Source organism: Tursiops truncatus, chromosome 16, assembly GCF_011762595.2.
Source record: "Tursiops truncatus isolate mTurTru1 chromosome 16, mTurTru1.mat.Y, whole genome shotgun sequence".
In the NCBI taxonomy this organism is placed as follows: Eukaryota; Metazoa; Chordata; class Mammalia; order Artiodactyla; family Delphinidae; genus Tursiops; species Tursiops truncatus.
The window spans coordinates 24,778,437-24,804,598 of NC_047049.1; the positions used below are offsets into that span (position 1 = coordinate 24,778,437).

The following is a 26,162-nucleotide window of genomic DNA, read 5'->3' on the forward strand; positions in this document are numbered from 1 at the left end:
CCGGGGGGTGGGGGTGGGAGCTGCACCTGTGTGAGTCATCCCAGAGTGCCCCAAGGTGGGCGGATGGAGTGAGTATTCCTGACTCCACTGTGTCCCTCTCCTCTGTGAACTGGGCAGGTGGAGGAAGAGGTGAAATGGGAGCTGTGTGAGAGACGTGTGCTTAGGGGGCAGGGTTTGAATCGGGAAAGGTTCTGCAGGCTGAAGGGAGTTAGTATCTGGCCTTGGGTGGGGAAGCCAGGTGGAAGGGTATACAAGGAACACCACAGTGCTTGGACCCCATGTGCCCAGTGAGGAGGTGGGCTGGACCAGGTTGTGCCCCCGCCCCCATCCCACCTCACCTACTTGACCTAGAGTTGTCAGCTCATAAGAGATCCCATTTGTTCAACATTTATTATGGGCTGGGCTCTGTGTTAAATGCTTTTACACACCTGTTCATTGACTCCTCTTGATAATCCTTTGAGTTAGGTATTACTGTGCCCATTTTGCAGTTTGAGGAAACTGAGATTCAATAGGTTGTGACTTGCCTCATATCACACAATAGTAAATGGCAGAACTAGATATACTTACTAGTCAGGAGCCTCTTGTGACAAAGACTAGACCCATCTCGATCTGGTTTAAGAAAAAAGAGGAAATTTATTGACTCACATAACTGAAAACGTCAGGGGTAATGGTTTCAGGCATGGCTGGATCTAGGTGACCAAATCATATGTCTCTCTAGCTCTCAGCTTTGCTTTCCTCTCTGGTGACTTCATTCTTATATAGGCTTTCCCCAAATGGTGATGGGAATGTGCAAAGATACTTCCTAGCAAGTTGGGGCTTACAGTTTATGAGTTAGCAGGCCCTGTAGAAAGAGCACTTCTCTTTCTGGTGGTTCCACCAAAAGTCCCCAACTGATTCTCACTGGACCATCTTGGGTCACATGCCCATGGCTGGACTATACTGACTGGTAACTCCAGGAGTCTGGGATAAGATGAGCCCTCCTAAAATCATACAGACTAAGAATGAAGGAGGGATTGTTCCTCAAAAGAAAATTCGGGTACTACAATACAAATGCTGACTGGCAAAACCCGCAAATGCTTACCATGCTAGACTCTAAGCCAGGGCGGGACCTTGGCACGTATTTGGAAGAGAGAGATTCGTGGGAGCCAGAACTCAGGGCATGGAGTCAGGACCCCCTGGGCTGTGGACCTTCCCCATCGGGACCGTGTCCTTCCAGAACCTGCATGTGCCTACTGTTTCCAGCCTCAGCGCCTGGGCTTCACCCCCGCCTTCCCCCAGCCCACATGGCCCTTTGTCTTTACTGGTCCAGATCAAGCGCAAGCAAGGCCAGGTGTAGCAGGTGAGGAGCAGGGTTGGGTGGCAGAGTGCAGTCTGGGCCAGGCACAAGGCCACAGGTAGTGGGGATGTCATCTCAGCCACATCAGAGGCTGAAAGCAGGTGAGCCGGTGGCCTGCTGTCCCCAGACTGCATCAGGGCAGAGGTGGCATACTGGCTTCAGGGGCAGCTCTGGAGAGACAAGCAGAGGCCTGCCCCCAAGCCACAGTCAGGAGACAGCTGAACATGGGAAGGCAGCAAAGGCGGACTTTGTTTCTCCATTCTTCTCCTTTCCGCCCATCATGTTACCTTCCCTCAAGGCCTCTGTGCTCTGTCCCCTAACCAGACCCTCCTGTCCAGTGAAAAGCTGATGCTTGTTCATACTCAGGTCTGAATGATTTAACAAGGCTCCCTGTCATTCTCCAGAGAGAAGTTTCTGTATCTTAACCAAAATCTTACATCGAAGAAACTAAATTCTGACTCTATAACCTGAGGCATCAAAGAAGTGGGCTGTGAGGTTGGTTGGTTGTTTTTTGAGGGGGGTATTCTAAGGGCCCAGAGTGTACCCTTCAGGTAGCTGCATGCTCTAAACCATCAAAAGTCCCGGGATGATTCTCACTGGAGCAACTTGGGTCCCTGCCTACTGGCGTTACTCCTGGAGTTGGGGTTTGCTATCAGCTGCTCTGAAATTAATGGGATGAAAATGAAGGAGGGACGTTTGTTTTTGCTTTTCATGGTGAAGGAACAGCCATGAGCAGCTTCATGCATTAGGTTCTCTTGGTCCTCCTATGCCCAAGGCTCTTTATGTCAGAGCGTCTGTCTTCATCAATCTGTCAGCACCACAACAGTCTGAGGCACCCGATCCGGGCAGTCAAACACAGGGTTCGTTTGCTGGACTGACCCACTTCACACAAGGACCCACGCCAGGTTGTAAGCCTGCAGAGAGCTGGGGGAGTAAAAGATTAATTATTCCTTTTTTCTCCCCACAGGCATTGCCTGTGTCATGTCACCCTGTCTTAGTCCTTTCAGGCTGCTGTCACAAAATACCACAGCCTGGGTAGCTTATAAACAACAGAAATGTATTTCTCACAGTTCTGGAGCCTGGAAGTCTGAGATCAGGTTTGCCAGCGTGGTCAGGTGAGGGCGCTCTTCCAGGTTGCCGACTTCTCGCTGTATACTCACGTGTCAGAGGGGCTAGCTCTGTGGGACCCCTTTTATAAGAGCACTAATCCCATTCATGAGAGCCCCACCCTCATGACCTGATTACCTCCCAAAGGCTTTACCTCCTAATTACCATCACAGTGGGCATTAGGGTTTCAACATGAATTTTGAGGGGCACAAACATTCAGCCCATAGCATACATGTCGGTTCGGGTAGGGTGGGGGTGTCCCTCTAGTAACCCTCCCATCTTCTTTCCTTTCATTGCTTTGGGAAATTTGTCTCTTCTCCCCTGGGTGCCACATCAGCCTGCAGAGCCAGAGAGGACCCCTCTCCCCCATTCACTCAGCTTTCAGATCCTCACAGCTTGTCTCTCCCACCTTGGGCTCCAGAGACCCTTGACCCACTCTCTCCAGACAGTGCCCCATCCCTCCCGAGGGAATCAGGCAACACCCACATTCATTACACCCAGCTCCATGCCAGGTATTGCCAGGGCTGAAGGGCATGTAGAAAGTCATCCCTTCCCCTCAGGGTGATTGCAATCCAGTTAGGGATCCAAGACTCTCTCAGGTGTCTGGTCAGCCCTGTGGACTCTCCCATAACCTCTGTAGTGGGTTGAAGAGTGGCCCCAAAAAGATATGTCCACATCCTAACCCCTGCAACCTGTGAATATGACCTTATTTGGAAAAAGGGTTTTTGCAGATGTAATTAAGTTAAGGATTGTGAACATGAGGTCATCCTGAATTTAGGGTGGGCACCCAACCCAGAGACAGATGTCCTTACAAAAGAAAGGCAGAGGGAGATTTGAGACACAGGCTGGGGGATGGGGTGAGGGGCACGTGAAGGCAGGGGCAGAGCTTGGGGTGATGCTGCTGTAAGCCTAGGAACGCCTAGAGCTGCCGGAAGCTGGAAGAGTCAAGGAAGGATTGTTCCCTAGAGCCTTCAGATGCAGCGTGGCCTGCTGACACTTTGATTTCAGATTTCTGGCCTCAGAACTGGGAGAGAATAAATTTCAGTTGTTTTGAGCCACCAAGTTGGTGGTCATTTGCTATGGCAGCCCTGGGAGCCGGATACACTCCCCTTTCCTTTCTGTCCTCAGATCCAATTAGATGGGCAGGAGCATTGTTCGTGGAGAACAACATGCAGTCTGTGGGCCTCGGGGCCTCCTGTGGTCTCCCTGTACCTTAGGCGAGTCCCTGTGATGCTCCAGGCTCTCTGGGCTGCACTGAAGGGAGAGGGGTGGGAGCATCTGTGTCCTTGGAGGCCAGGGTGGCTGGCGGGGAGCTGGCCTGTGCATCAGGGGACCCTCCTGGGAAGGTGAGAGGGGGCCCTGAGGATGATAGCCCCCTGACAAATTCTCCACGACAGCAGGAGAGGGAGGGCGAGAGTGGGGTGACTGCCAGCGAGCGGTCCAGGAGGCTGGCAGAGGAGGGCAAGGCAGGCATTCAAGGAAGGCTTCATGGAGGAGGCCTGAGGATATGGAAAGTGAGCCTTAAGACGGGGAGGGATCTGGGTCAGTAGGCCCAAGCGTTCTTAGAAAAAAAACCAAACTCCTTTCTGTGGCTTATAAGACTGCTACATGGCCTCCTTTCCACCTTCCAGCTTGGCTCTGTGGTTGCCTCTGGCTGAGCCCTCTTGCGCCAGAGCTTTGAGTGGCTGGCTTTTCTCCTCCTCAGAGACTCCACTGAAATCAGAGACTTCCCTGACCACTAGCTGAATTCCCCCACCCCCCAGGCACACCCCTTCCCATTACCTTGTTATATTCTCTTTACAGAGGTGGGGGGAGACATATGTGTGTAACCACACTATTTACTAGATATGAACATTGTATACTGTATCCCTTCCATACACATCCCCTCCCCAGTTAGAAAGTAAACACCTTGAGGGCAGGGCCCCTCATCTGTCTTGTCCACAGCAGTGTTCTTAACACTGGAGCAGGCCCTCCATCAAGACAGTGATGGATGGATGGATGGATGGATGGATGGCATTCCAGGTGGCAAAAAAAGCCAGGAAGAGAGAGTTATATGAGGACGTATACATGCTGTGAATTTTGAAGAGGAGAGGCTGCTAAGAATAGATCAGCCTGGAGAGACCAAAAGAGGTCAGCCCTCTCCTATTTCCCCTGTAGCCAGTGCCCTCTATTGCCCCGTACAGTGGGTACTTGCCCATTTGTCAGAACATGTGCCTGTCTCCTGGAGGTTGCTACAGGCTCTTCATGGCTAGGGTGGGCGCTCCCTAGGTAGGTGGGCTCTTCCTGTGCCCCTGGCCCCTGACTCCTGCTTAAGGAATCCCCCATGGGTACCACATTTTACAAGGAGGAACCTGGGGTCGTGGCTGGCCTAGGGGGTTAACTGTTCTCAGAAGTTTCTGTCTTTTCTTTAACCACTTCTCCCTACCAGTGAGAAGGAGCCATGTCCTCACCTCTCACCTTCTTGAAATAATTCATTCTCTGGAAGCAAATGCCAACTACTAAGACCCCTCAAGTGCCACTAAGATGCTTCATTAAGTGCCTGGTATCCTGCGTAGGAGGGAGAAACACCTCTGCCACTCAAGCGTGGGGACCTTCCCGAGTCAGTGCCCCACCTATGTGTCCTGGCCCAGAGTGGACACTCATGGTGAGAAGGTTAGGCCAGATTAGGGTGTGGGGCAGAGCCGGCCTCCCCCAGGTGATGCCCTCCCGCTTCTGAGGGTAGGTAACCCGCTGATCCCACTGGGCTGGCACCTGCTCAGCCAGGGCAGGGATGGGGGTGGGGCAGGAAGGGCCCTTTAAAGGACAGGGAGGTTTGCTGTTTCGGGGAGCTCTTTCTCCCCAAGTCCACTAGACACTGGGTCACCTCTCCTTCCCTGCTTTGTTGGTCCATTGGTCCTTTCAGTCTCATTCCCCCGTTCACTCTCATCCATTCACTCAGTCATTCATTCACTTGTATCTGGTTGGCAGAGACCTCGGGGGGCTGCGTGCATCTCACTCACCCTGGCATGTCCCGTCCTCCACGATTATTGCTTGCTTCATTCTCAGTCAGCCCTCGAGGCACTTGCTCCCCAGACCTCAGCCCAGCACCTGGCATGGAGGAGATGTTAATCATACTCCCATCACACCCACAAGAAAATCCAAAGTGGTTCTCATGGCCTTACGTGATCTGAGCCCAAAGAACTCTCTCCCTCTCACTATCTGAGCTCCAAAACCACAGGTTGAAATCCCAGCTCAGCCATTTAATAGCTGTGTGACTTTGGACAAGTCCTTCAACCTCTCTGAGCCACCAACTCCTCCTGGGCAAAGTGGGGACAATAAAAGCACTTGCTTTAAAGTTGTGGTGAGGATACAGCCAGAGAACCCAATGGAAAGCTCTTAGCCTGTGCCTGGCAGGAGAAAACACTTAGCTACTGTTACCTGTTGTCTCAGTCTTCCTCTGCCGCTCTCAATAACCCCACCCCCAAATGCATCTTAGGACTCCCCAAGGGAACAGCCACGGAGGCCCGGCCCTTCAGTCTCCAGGTGAGAATGCAGAGGCCCCATGGAGGGTCACCCAGCCAGCCTGTGGCCAAGGCAGGACTTGAACCCAGGACTCCAGCCAAGGACCCTGCTGGTCCCACCCTCTTAGCCCAGCCCAGAATGGCAGCAAGAGGACCCTCCACTTAATGCTCAGACCCCGTCAGGCTCCACAGCTCTCTTCTCTGCTCTCAGGAACGAGTTAATCCTGAGGTTTGTCTCTTGCCCCGTGTGTCATCTTCCTTATGATGCTTATCATATTTCTGGGGCTGCATGTACATGGCTTTGAAGGCTCTGGCAGGAGTCTCGCCTGGCCTTGCCGTGAACGGGCTGAATTACATTTACAAGACGCCTTTAATGCCCTGTGGTCCCGGCTTCCTTCATGGGGTTGTTCCTCCTCCCTTTTCTCTCTCTCCCTTTTAATATGGTCACCGGTTTGGCTTGCAGAATGCGGTTGGGATCCCTAAGAGAGAAGTCAAGACCATAGAATCCCTTCCAGATCTTCCCTGCCTCCCCCTCCCCCTGCCCTGCTCCCAGCAGCCTCTGTGCCAAAAGGACCCAAGGAAAGAAAACGTTGCTCCTGCCAGGATTTCAGCGCGGAGGAGAGAAGCCCTGCTGGGATTCCAAAAACTCAACTGGCAAATGGCTCGTACAGAAATTCTCCTCTGACTTCGTACCTGAGCAACAGACCCACGAGCCTTGTGGAGGAGATGGGAGGTGTCCAGCCTGGAGGCATGGCGGCCTCACCTGCAGAGGGTGGGCTTGAGGGGCAGGGCGGAGGTCCCGTGCCAACTGGGTGAGGAGCCCTCTCACCTCTCTCCCCATCTCCCCACCCCAGCCCTCCCTTCAAAGCTTCTGCACCTCTGGAGGCCTTAGTCGTTCCTTAACTATTTGTTTTTTGCTAGTTCTGTCTCTGCAACTGGATCAAGTCCTATCTGGTATATCTATATCTGTATCTGTGTCAATATCTATATCTGTATCTGTTTCTATATATCTCATGACTATCAAACCCAGTCGAGAGGTTTGGCCAGCCTTGAGATGGGGGTCTGGGAGGGGTGACCTAGTTTGTCTCCCCATCTCTCTGCTTGCTTTTTTGTCCTCTGACGGGATGAGAAAGGGCAGGAGTGCTCTTTTGGGGAGTGGATAAGTCACATTTTCCTCCTTTGAAAGAAACACAGGGCAGAGCCAGGTCTGGGGTCCACCACCCCACCCCCCGATCCCAGTCCCTCCAAGCAAGTCCTCCAGGTTCTTGTGAGATACAGCTTAGCTGCTGGCGTCACTGGGTCTGGGCAGCCCCCAGATCCTGACAGCTACCTGGCTCAGGTGGAAGGCCCAGAACCCCACCCCAGGGCCGCCTGTCATTTCGTTAGTCCAGAGAGTGGGTGTCCTCCCACCATGTGTTTATTTCACACACCGTCCCCTTGGCTGCGCACACGTGCTCCTGTGGCCCGCGGGCAGTAGAGCAATAGGCAACCGAAAAAGGGTAGGAGGCGAAGAGGCCAAGAATACCAAACCTGTGACATCTTCCCCAGAGGAAAGGTGGCTGTCTCCCATGTCTTTTTTTTTTTTTGGCCATGTTGGGTCTTCATTGCTATGCGCGAGCTTTCTCTAGTTGCGGCGAGCGGGGGCTACTCTTCGTTGCGGTGCACAGGCTTCTCATTGTGGTGCTTCTCTTGTTGCAGAGCACAGGCTCTAGGCCCGTGGGCTTCAGTAGTTGTGGCACACGGGCTCAGTAGTTGTGGTGCATGGGCTTAGCTGCTCCGTGGCATGTGGGGTCTTCCCGGATCAGGGCTCGAACCCGTGTCCCCTGCATTGGCAGGCGCTTCTTAACCACTGCGCCACCAGGGAAGTCCCTCCCATGTCTTGATAAATCATGTTTTATCTCCTTTCAAAAGGAACATGTGGAAGAGCCCATTTCTCTTTGATGACACTGTCCAGTCTGTGCAGTGTCATCCCTCTGCCGGGGACACAGCCCCTCTACTAGGCTTGGGTGAGAAAGGGAGGAAGGAGAGTTTGACGGAGCATCTGGGAGAGGGAGGGAGGGAGATGCACGGACCAGCAAGTGCCTATTGGGCATCTGCTGTATGCAAAGCCTGTGCCGAGTGCAGCGAGAGTTGCCAAGGGCAAGAAGCAGCTGCAGGAGGGGCCTCTGGTTCACACTGAGTGCAGGGGGATGAGAGACACAAAGGTGCAACAAGTCGCACACAACTTGATGAGTTAGATGCTCCATGGTCTGGCTGGAACAGGACTGGTGACCAGTACCTGTGGTGACGGGGAAGTCAGGGATGGCTGTAGCAGCTGCTTCCAGGGCCCCCCAGGTCCCCTTTCCATTCTCCTCTACCTGCCAAAGCCTGCTTACAGGAAAACCGGGGGCTTTGTTCTAGCCACGGGAGCGTACTCGGCCAGAAGCTCCCAAGAAGCAGTGCTCTCAGAAGCTCAGAAACAAGCAGGGAGTGGGTGATAAATACCCCAGCCTCCTCGCCCTTGGCTGGGATACCTCTGCAGTCTGTTCTACATGATCCCCCGAGTTCCTCAACAGAAATGAGCTGCCGCCACCCACCGTGAAGGACACTTCCACGCCTGCCCTGCCTTACTTCCCCACTCCTGCTGGTACTTCCCAGATCACTTCCCAAATAAACCACTTGCACTCACCTCAACAACCTAAACCAAGGCAATGCTTAGTACTCCACTTGGACCTCGATAGAAGAAGCTTAAGTAGATTAACGTGCAGTCTGCATATTTGTTCACTTGCAATGGGACTCATCTCATTTAGGACTCCACTAATGCAAGTGATGAAAATCCATCTCCAACAACTTTCAATTAAAAAAATTTGTATTATTTTATATACGTGGAAAGTACCAGGTAGACCCTGGGTTCAGAGGAACAACTACATCCAGCTGCTCAAATGATGTCAAAGGAATCTGCCCTTCATCATCTCTCAGCTCTGCTTTTCAATCATTCAAGAAGCATTTATTGAAGGAATTCCCTGGTGGTCCAGTGGTTAGGGCTCTGCGCTTTCACTGCCGAGGGCGCGGGCTCAATCTGTGGTCAGGGAACTAAGTTCCCACAAGCTGAATGGGGCAGCAAAAAAAAAAAAAAAAAAAGACGGAAGAAGAAGAGAGAAGAAACATTTATTGAGCACCTACTCTGTGCCAGGCTCAGATTCTTTCTCTTGGCTGATTTCCTTCTTAGGCAATAAGAAAGATGGTCACTAGGAGCTTCAGGCTTTCATCCTGCCAGCTTAGCAGCTGTAGGAGAAAACCGTGGGAGGAAGAGGACACCCGCAGAAGCCTCAGGGCTGACCCTCACTGGCCCACATTGGGTCCCCTGCCCATCTCTGAGCCCATCGCTGTGACTCTGGGTGGCTATGCTGGATCGCACGCATACCATTGTTGCCAGGGGGTGTGGTTGGCCCCATTTGAACCCACAAGGGAATGGATGAGGGAGGCTCTCCAGAGGGCAATGGGTGGTCTTGGACAATAGATGCCTGTTATAGCTGTGAGGTGAGTGCCTCACCACGTGCTGTGCTCCGTGGGCCCTAAGATGAGACAGACAGGCTTCTGGTGGGAGGGGCTCACAAATGTTTGTAATACACGTCAGAATGTGTTGAGTGTCTTAGGAATGGACGAAATGTGTGGGTGTTCTGGAAAGAGCGTGATTACCCCCAGCTCGGCAGTCAAGCTTCTGAAAAGGAGGCATTGGCCTAGACACTGGTGGCCACTGGGCACAGAGACGTCAGCTGTGTTAGGCACTGAGTGTCAGACCAAGGAGTTCAGATTCTGAATGTATCCAGCTGTGAAAGGACTGTGCTTTCATCTGTTTGTTATAATTGAATCTGGCTGGTTCAGAAGAGCCTCCTGGGAAGGTCTGGGGGCTGGCATTTTCCGTAAGCCTTGCCCATACCTGTAGAGGGGCACACCAGCCCAGCTGCAGGGGCCCATACGGCTGGAGGCCAGCCAGGCTGGGGCAGCCATGCTCCCTTGTATTGGCCTGAGCCTGCCCTGGAAATAGCCACCCAACTTAACTAAGAATAGGAATTCCTACCAGGCTGGCGGGAATGAATGCCGATGTCTCAAGGAGGGATGGGCCTGGAAACAACACAGGGGTGGGGTGGGCCAGCCTTTATATTTATTTGTGAGATCACTTGAGAGATGCATCTGCATCAGGGCATGGATTCTGTCTTTAGACCCAGACAAGGTGATTTGGCCAAGATGGCAGCCTCCGGGGCTCCTCGTCTGCCCCAGAAGTCCTGGGCCCTCAGCCTGGGGCACCTCCTAACCCCCCGGGGAGAGGTGACCACTCCTCTCTTGTTTCCTTGGCAACAGGCAGAGGTGGTGGTGTTTGGTGGCCAGCTAAGATGCTGAGAAGCCGAGGGAGAGGGAATGAGAGGATAGCGTCCCAGGTCCCTGTGGCAGCTTTACCCAGAGTCACCCAGCTCACGAGCATCTCTCTTCCAGGCAAAATCCTCTTCCGGAGAAGCCACATCCGGGACGTAGCTGTGAAGCGGCTGAAGCCCATCGATGAGTACTGCCGGGTAAGAGTGTGTCTGGGGCAGGGGAGGGGGTGGTCCATCTGCCAGAGAGTCTATCCATCTGTGAAGGAAGGTTGTCTATACAAAACCCTCTGCTGTGGTCTAGCAGATGCATCCTGAGGCCTGGCATCTCCTGGCCAGAAGTGTGGGTGTCCCTCGGGGAGGGGTCACCCCGTGACTAGGCCGCCTCTGGGGCATGAGGACCGCCAGGGTCACAGCTGAAGCCTCTGTTCCTTTCATGATGGGTCCGTGTTTACAAAACACTCCTTTAAATCACTTCCACCAGCTTGGGAGCTCTGTGAAGGGGCCGCTGCTGAAGGGATTCTGTGTGTGGCATTTTGCTGGATACAGGAGAACTCTTCTTTGAATTCCCTTTGGGACATTTTTGGAATCAGTCCTGAGTTCAGTAGCATCCAAAATGCATATTTGTTTATTCACAGAAGTCTTGATAGATACAAATATTCGTGTATACATCTTTATAGATGCAAATGCTCACCACACACACACACACACACACACACACACGCGCGCGCACGCAGGCACGTGCACATACATGCATTAGAACAGTCAACGCCGAAGAGCAGACTGGCAGCAACTGCAAGGTCATGAAGCAGAGCCTGTTTGTCTTTCCACTTTGTCTGGAGCCTGGGACCCCCTGGGGCCCCTGCAGTGAGGATGAGAGGCTCCCACTTTAGTGGCCTTGGCACATGGCCTCCAGATGGCCAGACCGCCTGGGTTTGAAACCCTGCTGGCTTTGTGAACTTGGGCAAGTTACTGAACTTCCCGGAGCCTCAGTTTCCACATCCGTACAACAGGAAGGAGAGTAGTACCTCCTCAGAGGGTGGTCATGAGGATGCAGTGACCTGACAGGCATAAGGCAGCAGCACATAGTGTCTGCACAGAGGAAACATTCAGTGGACACTAGCTTTTTGTTATTATTATTACAAGGCGTAAACAATTTAATGTTACCACTGGGCACCACTGGCTTTAATGGAGACGGAATTTCCTAGTTACGTGAAAACTACTGTGGAGTCTGACTCAAGAATCTTGAGGAGAAGGAAGTGGGGGATGTTTTGTTGTGAGTGCTGGTATTAGACTGAGAAGAGCTGGGGTCAAATCCCAGCACTCCACCAACTAGCTGTGTGACCTCGGCAAGTTGCTTTACCTCTCTGAGCCCCAGTTTCCTGATCTGTAAAATGAGGGTAAAAATAACTGTCTCACAGCGTTCATGCAAGGGGTTGAGCAGGAGAATATATGTCACAGTGTCTGTAACTTCTGAAATGTTCTGTCCCTACATGGAGTTATTACCGTAAGGTTCCTTTCTGAACAAATATTTTATAATTTGGAATCATTATGCCTGTCAATAACATGTTTAAATAAGAACCAAGTTGCTCAATTTCGTAACTGGTGTTCCCAAGACTATGGGGAGACAAGCACTCCGAAATACTCTTCATTAACCCAAGTTTGAATTTCATGGCTATGCAGATCATACTTGGTCACGATTTCTGCCTTAATGTAAAAGGATGCCCCGATGATGAATTTCCTGAAGGCAGAAGCTTCTCTTCTTCAGATCAATATTCATTTTTCTCTTTAAAGGGCATTTGCCGTTTCTGGTTAAATTGATGACTGCAGCCTGAGCTTTTATTTCTTTTTATTCCTTTCCCAAGCAGTTATTAAACAAATTGGCAGAGCTAATGGGGGAGGGGCAAAGGGCAGGGGGGAGCCTCTTGCAGCTGGGATTCATGGTTCACATCAGCCTTGACCTCCCTGAGCTGCTGGAGCCCAAGGCATCTGCAGTTGGACTCTGTGGAAATGCCGTCTTCTGGGTCGTCTGGAGCAGGAAACCGATAACATCTTATCTCCTGGGATCAGGCTTTGAACAAGACCCTTGATTCGGGATGAGGGCTCCGGAGCCCCCGTGGTGCTCCTGGTGGCTGGGGAGCCATTTAAGTGGGGTCTGCAAGAGGAGGGGCCTCCTAACCTGATTAGCACAAATGAGAACTACTCAGAGACAGGCAACAAGGAGCAATGTCATGGGTTCACCAAGCAGCCAGACGGCTTGCAGGCAGTAATTTACTCTGAGAATGGCAGAGGGGGCAGGGCAGTACAGAAGTGACCTTTAATTCTGCTGAACTAGAAAGCTGGGATCTGTGGTCTAATTGTCTGAGACCTTGGAGTAACCTTGGAATGGTCATTAGGGATAAGTTCAGCTACAGTCCACGGTCACTGCCGCCCAGCATTGCACTTCACAGCCCTGCTGCCCACTAGTCCAGTCTGTACCACTCAGGATCCAACCTTTCACTCAGCATCACTGCCCCCCACAGCCAACTTCATGGTCAGGGCCACGTGCAGTCCACTCCATGGCCAGCCATACCTGTCCTCGGACTGCTTGGAACCTCTGGAGTTTTGTTTCCAGCACCCTGCCCATGCAGCTCTGCTTGGCTGGCCAGAATCTTCCTTGGACCTGCTGGACAGGTATGGGCTCCGAGTCTGGGATTTGCTGGGGATTCAAATGCACCCAAAATTGTGAAACCGGCTTTGTGCACGGAGTGGCCAGCTCCTCTGCCGGGACTCAGATATAGAAAGTCTGACTGTGCAGCGGACCCTCCCAGACTTCAGGGTCCCCGCCCTCGCTGGCCAGCCAGTCCCGCCGCCTGATGGCAGCTTCGCAGCCCAGATCTCAGGGTTAATTTTAAACATATACGGAGCAGATTGGATGAGCGTCACGGAAAGTTTACCAAGCGCCAGCCAGGTGATTGTTTTATGTGGCTCCTGAGGGCCAGTGTCTATCAAGAAGGGTTCCAAACGCTTTTCTGTAACTCCATAAATTAATTTAATGGTCAACATGGTTATGCGGTTAATGTTTAATGGTTCTGTGGTCTCAACAATTTGAAGACTTTCATCTCACTAACGAGTGTGAGCTATACTTTAGGGGCTCGGACAAACAATCTACCCCATAAATGACTCCATCTACCCCATTCCTGCGTGTGAAATACATGTTTGCAGTGTTTGTCTATGGGATAAAATAAATATCCAGGGGTAGGGGGCAGTGCGAAAGAGCGTTTGAGAATAATCAGTGTACCCTCCGCCATGTAACAACGTTTATACAAGTCTCCATTTCCTGGTGGGTGCAGCTAGAATTTTTTTGTTACCCAAAAAGCCGAGCCGCTTCTATTATTCTGCTGTCCACGAGAGGCTTGCTTTCAGAACCAAAGGCTCTCTTTGTAGGTGGGATGAGAGGTTGGCTGGAGTTAGACTGGGGGAGGGACTCCAAGCCTAACAAGGATGTCAGCCCTGAAGGGGTAAGGATCTCCCCTCCCCACCCTCTGCATCTCCCAGACTCATTAATTTTTAGCCCCACTTCCCATATTCAAAAACTTTGGCTATTACTTCGTGGAGGTTCTTAGCCCCAGCCGCTCTCCCTCCCACCATGGGAGTTTTCCACCATAGCCCATCGTTGTCTCTCACCTTAATAAAGAAAAAGGTTCATGTTGCAAGAAAAACAGACTCCTTTAAGAAGCACCAGGGGGGCTTCCCTGGTGGCGCAGTGGTTGAGAGTCTGCCTGCCGATGCAGGGGACGCGGATTCGTGCCCCGGTCCGGGAGGATCCCACATGCCGCGGAGCGGCTGGGCCCGTGAGCCATGGCCGCTGAGCCTGCGCGTCCGGAGCCTGTGCTCCGCAACGGGAGAGGCCACAACAGTGAGAGGCCCGCGTACCACAAAAAAGAAAGAAAAAAAACAGAAGCACCAGGGCTCCCTGGCATGCTCAGTCCTAGACATGGGGAGAGTGACTTTGTTCTTGTGCCCCTTATTCTAAGGCAGGCCTGGGCCACATGTGTTGCTAATGGGGGAGACTGAGGCAGAGAGCCAAGACGGATGCGTTCAGGCCTCCTGAGTGGTCTGGTGCTCTGAGGAAACCCAGGTGGCAGAATCTCTCCATCTCCTCTGGTCCAGACAGACCCAGGAAGAAAGCACTTCCAGCCTGGGATAAAGCTGATTGTGTCCATTTTCTACTTAAAGGCCTTCAGAGGAGCCTCATCGGCTCCACAAGAACCTCTGACCGGCTGAGCTGGGCCATCTGTGGGGTTGTTCCATGGGCTGCTTCAGCCTCAGCTTCCGCCCTGCAGCCCCGTCTGCAGAAGTGCAGCCACACCCAGCTAGCCAGACTCCCTTAGACTTCCACCCCTTGGCCTGTGCTAATCCCTTTCCTGGGGATGTATTTGGCTCCCACGATGCCCCTCCCAGAAGCCTTCCACCTCCCTGGAGGAAGCTGGCCACCCCTGCTGTCCAGAATACTCCGTGCACGCCTCCACGCTGCACACTTACCCTCCATAGGAGGGTAATTTCTGTGTGTTCATCTTCTCCAGACCAAGAGCTCCTGGAGGCCCCATCTGTTACCTTTGTGTCTTCACTAACAAGCAGGAAGCCTGGTCCCATGCGGGAGGCCAGGCAGTATCTGACGACACAATGCAAAGATCGCACACAAGCAGAGGAAACCTCCAAGGAGGGTGACCTGTCCCCAAGGCCCCAATTACTAGGCTCCCTTGTGAAATGCCTTAAACTGCAATTGCGAATTGAGCACTGTTTCCATTACAAAAGAATTCGCTTCTTAGATCCTTCAAAAAGAGAACTCGTGTGTTTGACATACTCTGATTTATAAAAGTTCGGTGAGCCCCCAGCTTCCGAGATGCTGATCTAAGAGGAACAGTCCGGAGCAGGTTAGAAGCAGCCCCAGGGGTGAGAGTGGAGGCCAAATGGGTAGGACTTCAGCCCCCTCAGCCCATTCACTCCCCACCACATCCCCCTACCCCACCCAGAGTTGCTGGGCTTTTACTCTAAGATTCTCATTGATTAGAAACCAAAATGATGCTGCTAAAAATAGGACAATGTTTGATCCTGTGGAAAGAGCAGGACACCCCCAGTTGCTTTGACAAATGCAGAACTTTGCTTTTTGTCCTGGGATAGACATAACCCAGCGTGGTGGGCTTCGTGGAGAGAGATCATTTCGAAGCAGAGGGTCTGAGCACAGTCTGCCTGGGGCCCCCTCCCATGCCACTGCTGTACTTGCAAAGACCGGGCTGGTGATAGATTGGACACTGAATTCACTGATAGTGGTGCTGTTTGCAGTCCTGGAGCCATTGACTGTTAGAGCTGGAAGAAACTTCAGAATGTCTCTGGCCTGGATTTGCCTAGCTGTGTTCCATGGGCTGTCAATAGGAATTGTTTGGAAAACCAGCTCCACAGTCAGAGACTTGTGGGTAATGCTGGAGGAAGTACAGAGTTGCAGATCAGACAGAGCATAGGCTCTGGACTCAGACACCTCATTCAAAATCTCGCCACTTATTAGCTGTATGGCCTTGAGAAATGATTTAACCTCTCTGTGCTTTCGTTTCTTCTTCTGTTAAACTGGAATCATAGTCATACTCATCTCTTAGAGTTAATGTGATGATTAAATGAGTCAAATTCCCAGGATGTCGTCATTATTAATAAGTACTGGCCTGAACACAGCTCTGTAGGTTTCTTGCCTGCAGGACTTCTCAGAGCCTTTGCTGTGCTAATGAACATGATGCCCACCAAGACCAAGATGGGGATCTACAAGGCACCGTTTCACATGTGCCCACAGAACTGATTTTATCTCATCAAACAGGTGTTCTATGAGATACGGTTTGAGATTCTGAAGCTAGTCTATTTTATCCTAGAAGAAACAACAACCAGAGAGGTGAAGTGGCTGCCCAAGGTCATGGAGCAAGTATATAACGGCAGAATTGGACCTACTGTAGAACTGAAGTCTCCTGACTCCCATTCTTTCTAGTATACCTCACTGCTTTCACCCAAAGGATAATGATAATGAAGACAATAGTGTAACTAAATTTTACTGTTTACTCAGTGCCAGGCACTGTGCTAGGCTCCTCATATTCATGATCTCATTGAATCTCCTAAAAGATAGGCGCCATGTGAGATCTATCATACTGAGCTCAGAGAGGGCAAGCAAGGCATTCAGCATCACACAGCCTGTTAACGGTAGACCTAGGACTCAAACTCCCATCTGCCTAGCCCTGACTTAACCACCCCATGGCATACATCCTGAATGTCCAGTGGCAGAGTTTTAGGCCTGAGCCGGCGGTGGTGGCCCTGAAGATGCCCATGTGTTGGTCACTACCTGCTCCTCCAAGAATAGCTAGGTTTGGGGGTTCCCCGGCTCTGCCTGCCATTGCCAGCCCAGGCCGTGGGGACTGACTGCTCAGCACCCGGCTCTCCTGCCAAATGATTTTGGCCAGAGCTGGATCTGGCGGCAGCGCTGATGGAAGCTGCCCTGAGCCAAGAGCCTCTTGTCAGCCTGAAATCAGGACGAGCCCTCAACGCGGCTCCCCTCGGGGCTCCCTGTTAAATAAAGATGCCGCAGCGGTTCGCCCAAAAGGCCTCTTTGTCTGAGGCCCTTCCAGCCCACGCGTCCTCTGCCCCCGGAATGCCGGTCTCTGTCGGCATGAAGAGCCCCTGTGTTCACTGCTGCTGCGGGCGGGGGGAGATGGCCAGCAGCTCTGCGCCTAAGTGGGAGGGCGCCTGCCCCGCTCCCCCCCTCCCCGACCCCCGCCTTCTGCTGGTCAGGGAGGTCACCCTGGCAGCGACTCTGCACACAGCTTGGGCCCCTGGTAACACTTCCCTCCTGCCTCCTGCCCATCCCGGCCCATTAGTGCTCCCTCCTGGCACCCTCCTGCTTCCTGCCAGCAGCCCTTGCTGTCTGCACATGCCTGAGCTCTGCTTCTCTCTGTCTCTCTCTGTATGTCTCTCCCTCTCCCTCTCAGTCTCCCTGTCCCTCTCCATCTCTCTGTATATCTGCCTGTTTCTCTCTTTGTCTCTATCTCTCTCTGCTTCTATCTCTCTGTCTCTGTCTCTCTCACTCCATCTCTCTCTCTCTCTCTTTCCATCTCTCTTTGTCTCTGCCTCTCTCTCCCTCCATCTGTGACTCTGTCTCTCTCTGTCTTTCTCTCCCTCCATCTCTTTGTCTCTGTCTCTCTCTTTCTCTCTTCTTCCTCACTTTTTCTTTCCTTCTGCCCTTCTCTCCTGGGGGAGAAAACAGCACATACCATGTGCGTTAAATGAAAACTTGAACACTCTGGGCGTAAGTTCCACCCAGCCTGCGTCGAGCACAGGGCTTCACTCTGCCACTTTAGTCGTGGCTTCGCCCCCCAGGAGCCTCAGCGTCCCCACCATAAATGGGAGCAATGATGGGTGCGTCCAGGACAGAATTGGACGGCACATCATCAGATGTGCACTTGTGAGGGCAGGGGCTGTGTCTGGCTCATGCCTGTACCGCCAGGGCACACACTGAAAGCTCCATGCTTGTTGGATGGTTGGAGAGTCCGGGAGCCGAAGATAGTGCCTGACACGTGGTATTTGCTCATTGAATGTTAATTTCCTTTCTTTTTTTTTAATCGCTCTCCTGGTCATGGGGATGGGATCTGTTGGAGACCCTTGGAAAGCCACAGGCTCTGGAAGGAACAGCAGGGAGTTACACAAGTGTGTCTTACCTGCTAAGGTCAGGTCTTGTCCCATCTTGCCCAGGTGTGGTTTTGGCTTCGGGAAGGGCCGTCGTGCTCAATGCCACACTTAACTTGTTACCTGAGCAACTCAGAGAAGCAAGTGATCACTGCCCGCTTCCTCAACACTGTACTTCTGTCAATGCAACCCACGACCACATGTGCTTTTTTTGCCACATTATCGTGTCCCACCACTACTGGACAGGGGTTCTGCACACCAAACTCATTCATTCATTCATGTTTAACAAATACTTACTGAGTGCCAGGCACTCTTCTAGGGTCTGGGGGCATAGCAGTCAACAGAACAGACTAAAGTCTCTGCCCGCATGGAGCTTACCTTCTAGCAGCGTCTTTCCCACCTGTGTGCAGGCCACGTGGCCTCCCTGACCCCTCTGTCTCCTCAGTAACACGGGGATGAGATCTGCCCTCACAAGGACCATCGTGAGGCTCCCGGTGGCCACACTCATGGAGGCCCAGCATGGTTGGCATGGGGGAGCTGCCAGGCCGGGTCACTGCACCTGAAGCAGCCCTGGTGCAGGGGGCCTGGAGAGGCACATGCTCGAGACGGGCTCCCGTCTGACCACCGCCCCGGAGTCTCCTTATCAGCAGTTCCTCCTCACACTTCCGTAGCCCAGGGTTTGCCTCTTCCTTCTCCTGGCTCTAGCCCAGCGTTCCCTTGGCCCCGTTCCCCAGCCCTGCTTTGACGGTGACCTCCCCTGCCTGTCTGTACTAAAGGATCAACCCTCTCCCCACCGCTCCATGCTGCACTGAGCCGAGACAGCGGTCCAGGTGCCCAGGCTGCAAGGTGTGGAGTCCGTGCTGGTGCACAGCGGGAAACTGATCACCTCTGACCCTCATCCCTCCCTTTCCAGCGGCGCAAGCTTACCCCTCCTGGATGCAAGCTCACAGCTGGCCCTCACCCCTGACTGCACAGTTATCCTCCTCAGGACGCTCACCTCCTCCCGCCTGTCTGAATCCTGCACACCCCTCTGGCCGAGCTCCTGCCCGCTCTTCTAAGAAGCCTTTCCACACCCTTCAGCTTATTCTGCTCCTCCAGGCTCAGCTCAGCTTGGCCTAAGCAAGGCCCTGCTAGACCAGGCCACACCAACCTCATTCAGCTCCTAGGACCACCGTGCTTGGTCCGACCCCCGCCCTCACCTTGACCAGTTCATTCTTACCCACCCTCAGGACTCAGCTTCAAAGAGACTTTCCTAAAACCACCTCCTATCCCAGTCTTCCCAGGTCCTATCAGACTCTGCCATAGAACCCTGCTGTCCTTGATGGAATCATCAGCTTGTCATTAAATAACCGTGCAGTGGGTATTAGGGACCGTGGACATCTGGTGCAGCTGCAGTGTGGCTGGTGGGAGATGAGGCCGGGAGGAAAAGACCTTGGATTGTCAGGCTAGGGCTCTTGGACTTATTCCGTGGGCAAGAGAGAATTCTGTCAGGGTTCATGCAGAATAAGTCGTTCTTGAGGGCCCTGAGACCTAGGGTTTAATGGCCTCCCCCTTTTTTTTCATTTGTTTGGCTGGTTGTTTAGTTGGTTAACTGGCTAGTTAGATAGTTGGTTGGTTGAATTGTTGGCTGGATGGTTGAAAAGTTGATTGGTTGACCGATAAGTTATTTTATCAGTTGACTGGTTGGTTAGTTCATTAATTGGGTGGTTGGTTAGTTGGTGGGAGGGATGGGTGGATGGACAGATGGAGAGTTGTTTCATTAGTTAGCTAATTAGTTAATTCCTTGATTAGTTGTCTGGTTGGGTGGGTGGGTAGCTGATTGATTGTGTCTTCCTCGGCGCAGTCCTCGCGCCTCCCCCATCACTGTTGGCCCAAGCTGGCCCTGCTTTGGGTTTTCCTGTTCCCACTTTCATCAGGCCTAATGCCCTTTCTTCCTGTCTTTCCACAGGCACTTGTCCGGCTGCCACCCCATATTTCACAGTGTGATGAAGTCTTTCGGTTCTTTGAGGCCCGACCGGAGGATGTCAACCCCCCGAAAGAGTAAGTTGTAGTTCAAGCCTCTCCCGTGTGCGTGGGGGGAGAGCTGGCAAGGCCAACGAGGCTAAGCAAAGATGGACCAAAGGAGGCGGGCCATCTTCCCCAGACTCCTGTTGCCTAGGCTTGTTCCTCATTTCTCTTGACCCCAATCTTTGCATCTGGGGAGCAGGTTTTCCTGAAAACTCTTCATAGTTCACAGGTTATGGTCAGGAGCAGATGAGATAACAGAAAATATAATGGTCATGCGGTTCAGATGCCCAGGGTTAGCGGTCATTGCTCTTAATCGTTGACGCTACCAAGCTCCCAGCTGAAACACAGAACTAGGAGGGCACGCGCTGCCCAGGTGAACCTCACCTGCTGACTAACCCAGCGGTGCTGGGCTGCTGCAACAGATCTTATAATCATCATCAAAAACAACTATGAGTGTGCACAGAGCGTTTACTAAATGGCTTTTACCTGTAGCATTTTACTGGGCTGGCCAAAAAAGTTCGTTTGGGTTTTTCCATAACATCTTACAGAAAAACCCGAATGAACTTTTTGGCCAACCCAATCCAATAGACTAATGTAGCCCGGTTTACAGAGGAGAAAACTGAGGGGCATGAAGTTAGGTGAATTTTCCCGAAGTCATGCAGCTGGTTGGGTATGTGACAGGCATGTGACTTGAATGAACCCAAATCTTGAACTCATGAGACTTGAACCCAGGGCTGGCTGACTTTCCATGTTGGGGAGAAACGGGGCACCAAGCATGTCTCTTTTCCTCTCTGGAAGCAGGGTACTCTGGGCCTGGTGGTCAAGACGACCTGCCCGGTCTTGCTGGTCTCTCACACACATGCCCAAACTCCATCCTCATGGCTACCTTCTCTTGCTCAGAACACTACCCTCACCCACACTCCCCAGAGTAGCTTCTCAATGGAGAGAAAAATCCAGGGGCTGATGAGCAGAAGAAGGCAGCCAGGGAAGAGGGGAGAGGGTTGGGGGAGAGGACTGAAGGGGGTGCACATTGATTACCTCACTCCATACGTCTCTTCCCCTGAAATCTTAAAGTACCAGAGTGGACAAGAGGGAGGCAGATGGGGCGGGTACTACAGGAGGAAGGGAAAGAATAGTACAGAGGAATTGTCTGGGGCGGGTGGGGAGAGGCAGGAGGCCATCTGGTGATGGGGAGCAGAAAGCCTACAGACAAGGGTTGTCGCACAGCTCCAGGGGCGCCGTTGTGAACGGTGAACTCTCTGTGAACGGCGCCCATAGAGGTAGTAGAGTACACAGTCTGCACACCCACACGTGGCGGTCCTGCCTAAAGGAGCCCTTCTCTCTTCACCCGTGCTGTAAGACTAAGAGCCTAAAGTGGCCTAGGCCCTCTGGGGGAGGAAAGCATTACTCGGCTCAGAGGCTCACCTGGCCCAACCAAAGCCCTCTCCTTTACTGGCTACCAAAGGATTAAGAAACAAGCAACTGCTGTGAACCGTCAGAAACTCATCACAGTGTGGTTCACGGTGTGGAGCAATCGAAAGCCACAGGGAGTGGGAGGTGTGGTGTCGAGCTCGCACCCCGGCTCCGCTGCTTACTGAGCACACGACTGGCTACACTCAGGTACCTTCCCCTTCTCTTTCTCATCTGTAAAAAAGGGAAGAGTGATTAATCCGTGATCTTGCTACCTCCAAGGATTGTCTTGGAAACTTAGATGGCACGTGGGCGGGGCGAGAGCTTTGTAAACAACAAAATGAGATACAAATGTGTGTTCTCACCAGCAGGAAAAACATCGCTCTCTCTGTACCTGCTACGCGTCAGGCTTGTGAGAGAGGTTTGCACCGGGAGTTACATGTTCTTGTCCCCATGTTACAGATGAGGAAACAGGTTCACAGCTGGAGCCAGGACTTGAACCCAGATTTTTCTGGTTCCAGAGGCCGGTACTCTTTCCACATCTCCTGCCCACCCTCCCTGGTTTGGGGAGGAATCAGGGGACCAGGACTGTGGTCCTGACACCTCTCAGTGCATCCTCTCTGTACCCCTTCCTCTGTGTTCCCGCCCCCGCCTTCCTCACTCTCCCAAGGCAGAAGAAGGCTCTTGAGACCGGCAGCAGTGTACCGGGTCCACCTGGCCCTGCCGCTCCCCAGCTGTGATGGCCTCTCAGAGCCTCTTGTTCTCCTTTCTTCCACGGGGAGAGAGGAGATGCCCCTCCCTAGGCGGGTTGTCGTTGGAGTCACACGTGATCATGTGCCCAGAGGAGGGGAGAAGAATTGCTGCTGGTGGGTGAAATAGCAGGTGCATCGCCACAAAATCAACTGACCCTGCCTTTGGGTCGTACCTCTGAACCCACTCCCCGCCAGGCAGCTAAATAAGTTGGTCCTATTTCACCTGTTGACCTGAGCACCAGTAGCCGTAGGTTAGCCTCTTGCCCGTCCCTGGAAGGCCCTCGAGGAAGGTGGAAACCAGGCTCGGGGAGACAGTTGTGTGTTGGTGAGGCAGCAGGCATGGCTTTGCGGGGCAGGCTCTGGGGTCCAGGCCCTCCACTCGAGGCTCTGTGATCTCTGATCATGTGCCCAGCCTCTCTGCCTTTCTGTGTCCCCATGCCTTAAAAGAGAGAATGCAGGACTCCTGGAGCGGTCCGGAGGGCTTACGGAGACGACGTGTGCACTGAGATAACCCGGCTGGTGCTGTGGGCCCCTTGGAAGCGCACAGCAGTGTTGTTCATGGGAGGTTGTGGAATGGAATGGAATGTGGCCCTGTGCGTGCTGCAACCCTGCAGATCACAGCCTGGCTTTTGCAGGGAGGAGTCACAAAGCATTTAGCCTCTGAGTCACCGTGGCCGCGGGGGTCATCTGCCTCTTTCTTGAGGTGGTACTGCACACCTGGGCCAGTTCACATCTCATCTGGCAAGAGATGGCCTGAGAATAGGAACCCCTCCAGCATGAGACGGGCCTGAGGCTCAGGAGGTGGGGTCGGCTGTGGCCACACGGTTCCAAAGGGCTTCTCCGCCCTGGCCCCTCTCAGCCTCCAGAGCCTGCCAAGAGAGACCTGTGTTCTATGCAGAGTGTGCTCGCCATAGAGCCCAGACCCATGGGTGACCTGGGCTGACGGGCTGACCCTCTGTCAGCCCAGTGCCTGCAGCCGCTCCCTCTCAGGGCTCCGTCCCAGGCCAGCACACCTCCCCCCTCCATCCTGAGACATAAACACAGGATCGAGGAACAGCGTTATTTTGACTCTGGGGCGACTGTGGAGTGGCTTATCAAATTATCAAAGCCTGTGGATTTAACTGGAATTTTGTAGATAACCCTGGCCTCTTTCAAGTGTGCTGCTGCGGGACCTCTGAGCGCTCACAGGGGCTGGGGTGGGGGGACCGTGGCCCTTTCCGTCTTGCAGGGAAGACAAGGCCTGCAACAGGCCCGGCCCCTCGGCTTTGATCCCAGGCCGCTCGCTGGCTTCCGTGGGTGGAGGGGGGGCCCACCTCTGGGCTGCTAGTGGCTGCGCTAGGCCACCGTCCCTGCACAGAAAGGATGTTCTTCACAGAGACGTTTGGTGAGCCTGGCACTGCAGCCTTGGTGGTTTCGCCGCCTCAGATGGCCGCCCCAGGAAGGTTGCTCGAGGGCCCTGCCCTCCCCTCCTTGAACTACTGGCCGACGGGTACTGCTGCTGTGTGGGAGCAGCGCTGGGCTCTCCTGGGGCCCCTGGCTCAGGCCCCAAACGCTGGCATTATTCTAGATTCACCTCTTTCCTTCACACCCCTCCACGCAGCTCGTCAGCACATCCTGTGCGCGCCACCTTCGGCATATACCCAGACCCTGCCCGCGGCTCGCCACCTCCCTGCTACTACCCCAGGGGGCCGAGCCTCGTCTCACCCCTGGATTCTGGCCTGACTGGTCTCCCTGCCTCTGCCCTCGCCCGCTACGGTCCCTTTTCAACACAGGGGAAGGAATAATCTTTTAAAAATATAGGTCAGATCATGTCCCTCCTCTGCTCAAAATCCTCCGTGCCTCCCTTGTGGCTCAGAGTCGAGGCCCTTCCGCCTGCCCCTCCCGTCGCCCCTGGTGGTACCTCCTGCCTCTCCCTCCTGACTCTGCTCCAGCCACTTCTCACACCTTCCAGCCACGTTCTGCCTCGAGGGCTTCGCACTGGCTCTTCCCTCCGCCTGGAACACTTCGCCCCCTCCCCAGGAGAGCCCCAGCCTGGCCCCTCACCTCCTTGCAGCCCCGACTCAAATAGCTGCCTATGCCTGGCCAGCCTCCCTGTTTAAACTCCCCGGCACTGGCTCTCCCCGTCCTGGCTTCATCTTCCTCCACGGAACCTATCACCACCTCCCATGTGACCTGTTCCCTCCCTAATGTTATTGTCAGCCTGGGAGAGCAGGAACCTGTACGTGTTCTGATCACACCGTAATCCCAGTGCCCAGAGCAGGCACTCAGGAGATTTGCCGGATGGACGAGTAACGTCATTCAGGCTTTCTGTTAGTCCCCCACAGGCGGTAGGCTGTGATGTGACCGTTCGCAGAGGTGAAGTGGCTCCCTGGAGGTCACCCAGCTGGCAAGGGGCGGCCAAGAGGAGCTGGGGATGACGCATCCTAGCCCCTCCTGTGTGGATTCTGGGGCAGCCGTGAGGCTGGCTTGGGGTGGACAGAGCCCTGATCACCAGATCCGGAAGGAGGGGGATAAGGACACATCCCTGGAACTCAATGGGATTCAGCACAGGACGAGTCCCGGGCGGTCCTGAGCGTCAACTCTGACAAGCAGATGGGCCTGGCCTCGTGCAGGCCACACCCAGCACCCCTGCAGCACCCAAGGTGACCCCCTGGGCTATGCACGTGACCCACCCGGTCCTGGGGCCACACCTGCTGGCCCAGCTCTCCCTGGCTTACCCGTGTTTGAGCGCTTGAGACCCACATCCTGGACCACTGGACCAGGGAGGCAGGCGTCCCCTGGCCTGGCTTCCACAAGGAGCCCCCGAGCAGCGGGTCCCCTCAGCTCTGATTCCCCTGTGATGAGAGTGATGGAAATGGGAGCTCAGGCTGCCGGGCAGGACGCCAGTTGACCACGTGACCCAGCAAATGCCTCTTTTAGTTCCAGTTTAAATTGGCATCATTGAAACAGTGAACCTAAAGGTTCTCAAAGGGCCCTCCAGGAGCCCTGTCCTCAGCACCGCCCCCGCGCGGTGCACGTTCCTCAGAGAAGGGTTAGGGGAGGTGCAGCCCCATGAGGCCCGAGGGCCTGAGACCGGCCTTCTCATCTCTCCAGCCCCCTGGCCCACGGACGCCACCCTCATCCTTAGGCACCTGCACAGGGCTGCAGCCGGCTGTCGCCAGCCTCCACGCCCAGGCCCAGCCGTCTCCTCCACCTGGAGCGCTCCTGTCCCCTCTACCCCCCCACCCCGACCCGAGTCCTACTCAGCCCTCAGGCTTCCCAGCAAGCCTTTCCAGAGCCCGTAGCCCTGGCCGTGGTACCAACCACGCTGTTTACGGTCTCTCCCCACCACGGGGGCCCGCATCGCTGGCCCCCCAGGGCCTGGCACCAGAGCCCGTAGCCCTGGCCGTGGTACCAACCACGCTGTTTACGGTCTCTCCCCACCATGGGGGCCCGCATCGCTGACCCCCCAGGGCCTGGCCTGATAAGCATTGAGTGAACCCAGGTTGGGGCTGTTTAACAAGATTAAAACTTGCACTGCCCGCTGTCATGGTTTCAGAGTGAACAGCACCCTCGACCCCTCTGGAGTTAGGTGGTCTGGGCTCCCTGGCCCCTCTGTGCCTCGGTTTCCGTATCTGTAGGGTGTGAATAACGATAGTGCCTGCCACCAAGGGCTGTTGGGAGGATGGTGCGTGGACGACACGGAACAGACCCGGCACGCAGTCAGCACTGCCCAAGGCCAGGCTCGCTGCCGTCATCGTGGCGGTCCTGGGCGGGGGGAACTGCGGCAAGAGACCCCCCACACTGCAACAGCTCTGCCACTCGTGGGCACGGCAGCCTCCTTTCGCCGCCTGACATTGGTGGCCCTCTGCGCTCGGCCCGAGCCCGTGGGCAGGTGGGCACACACGCATTTGGCCCCCATGTCGCAGAGGGGAAAAACAGAGGCCAGGGCTGGCGGGGGTGCCCCCTCCATCACCTCCCACCGCTCAGCAGCCTGGGAGCTCGCAGCCAGCAGGGCCCACACACA

The 26,162-nt window shown here is 54.0% G+C and overlaps 1 protein-coding gene across 8 annotated transcripts in view; it reads left to right on the forward strand.

The window, feature by feature from the left end:
• SH3PXD2A (SH3 and PX domains 2A) overlaps positions 1-26,162 on the forward strand; it is a 240,037-nt gene that overhangs the window by 109,297 nt on the left and 104,578 nt on the right. For all 8 annotated transcript variants that reach the window (XR_004522555.2, XM_033842081.2, XM_033842084.2 and 5 more), the window contains 2 exons: positions 10,417-10,493; positions 19,936-20,027. Coding sequence is in view for 7 of the 8 variants with exons in the window: in XM_033842081.2 (XP_033697972.1) it covers positions 10,417-10,493; positions 19,936-20,027 (169 nt within the window). In the remaining variant the exon portion in view is untranslated. The remainder of the gene's footprint in view (positions 1-10,416; positions 10,494-19,935; positions 20,028-26,162) is intronic.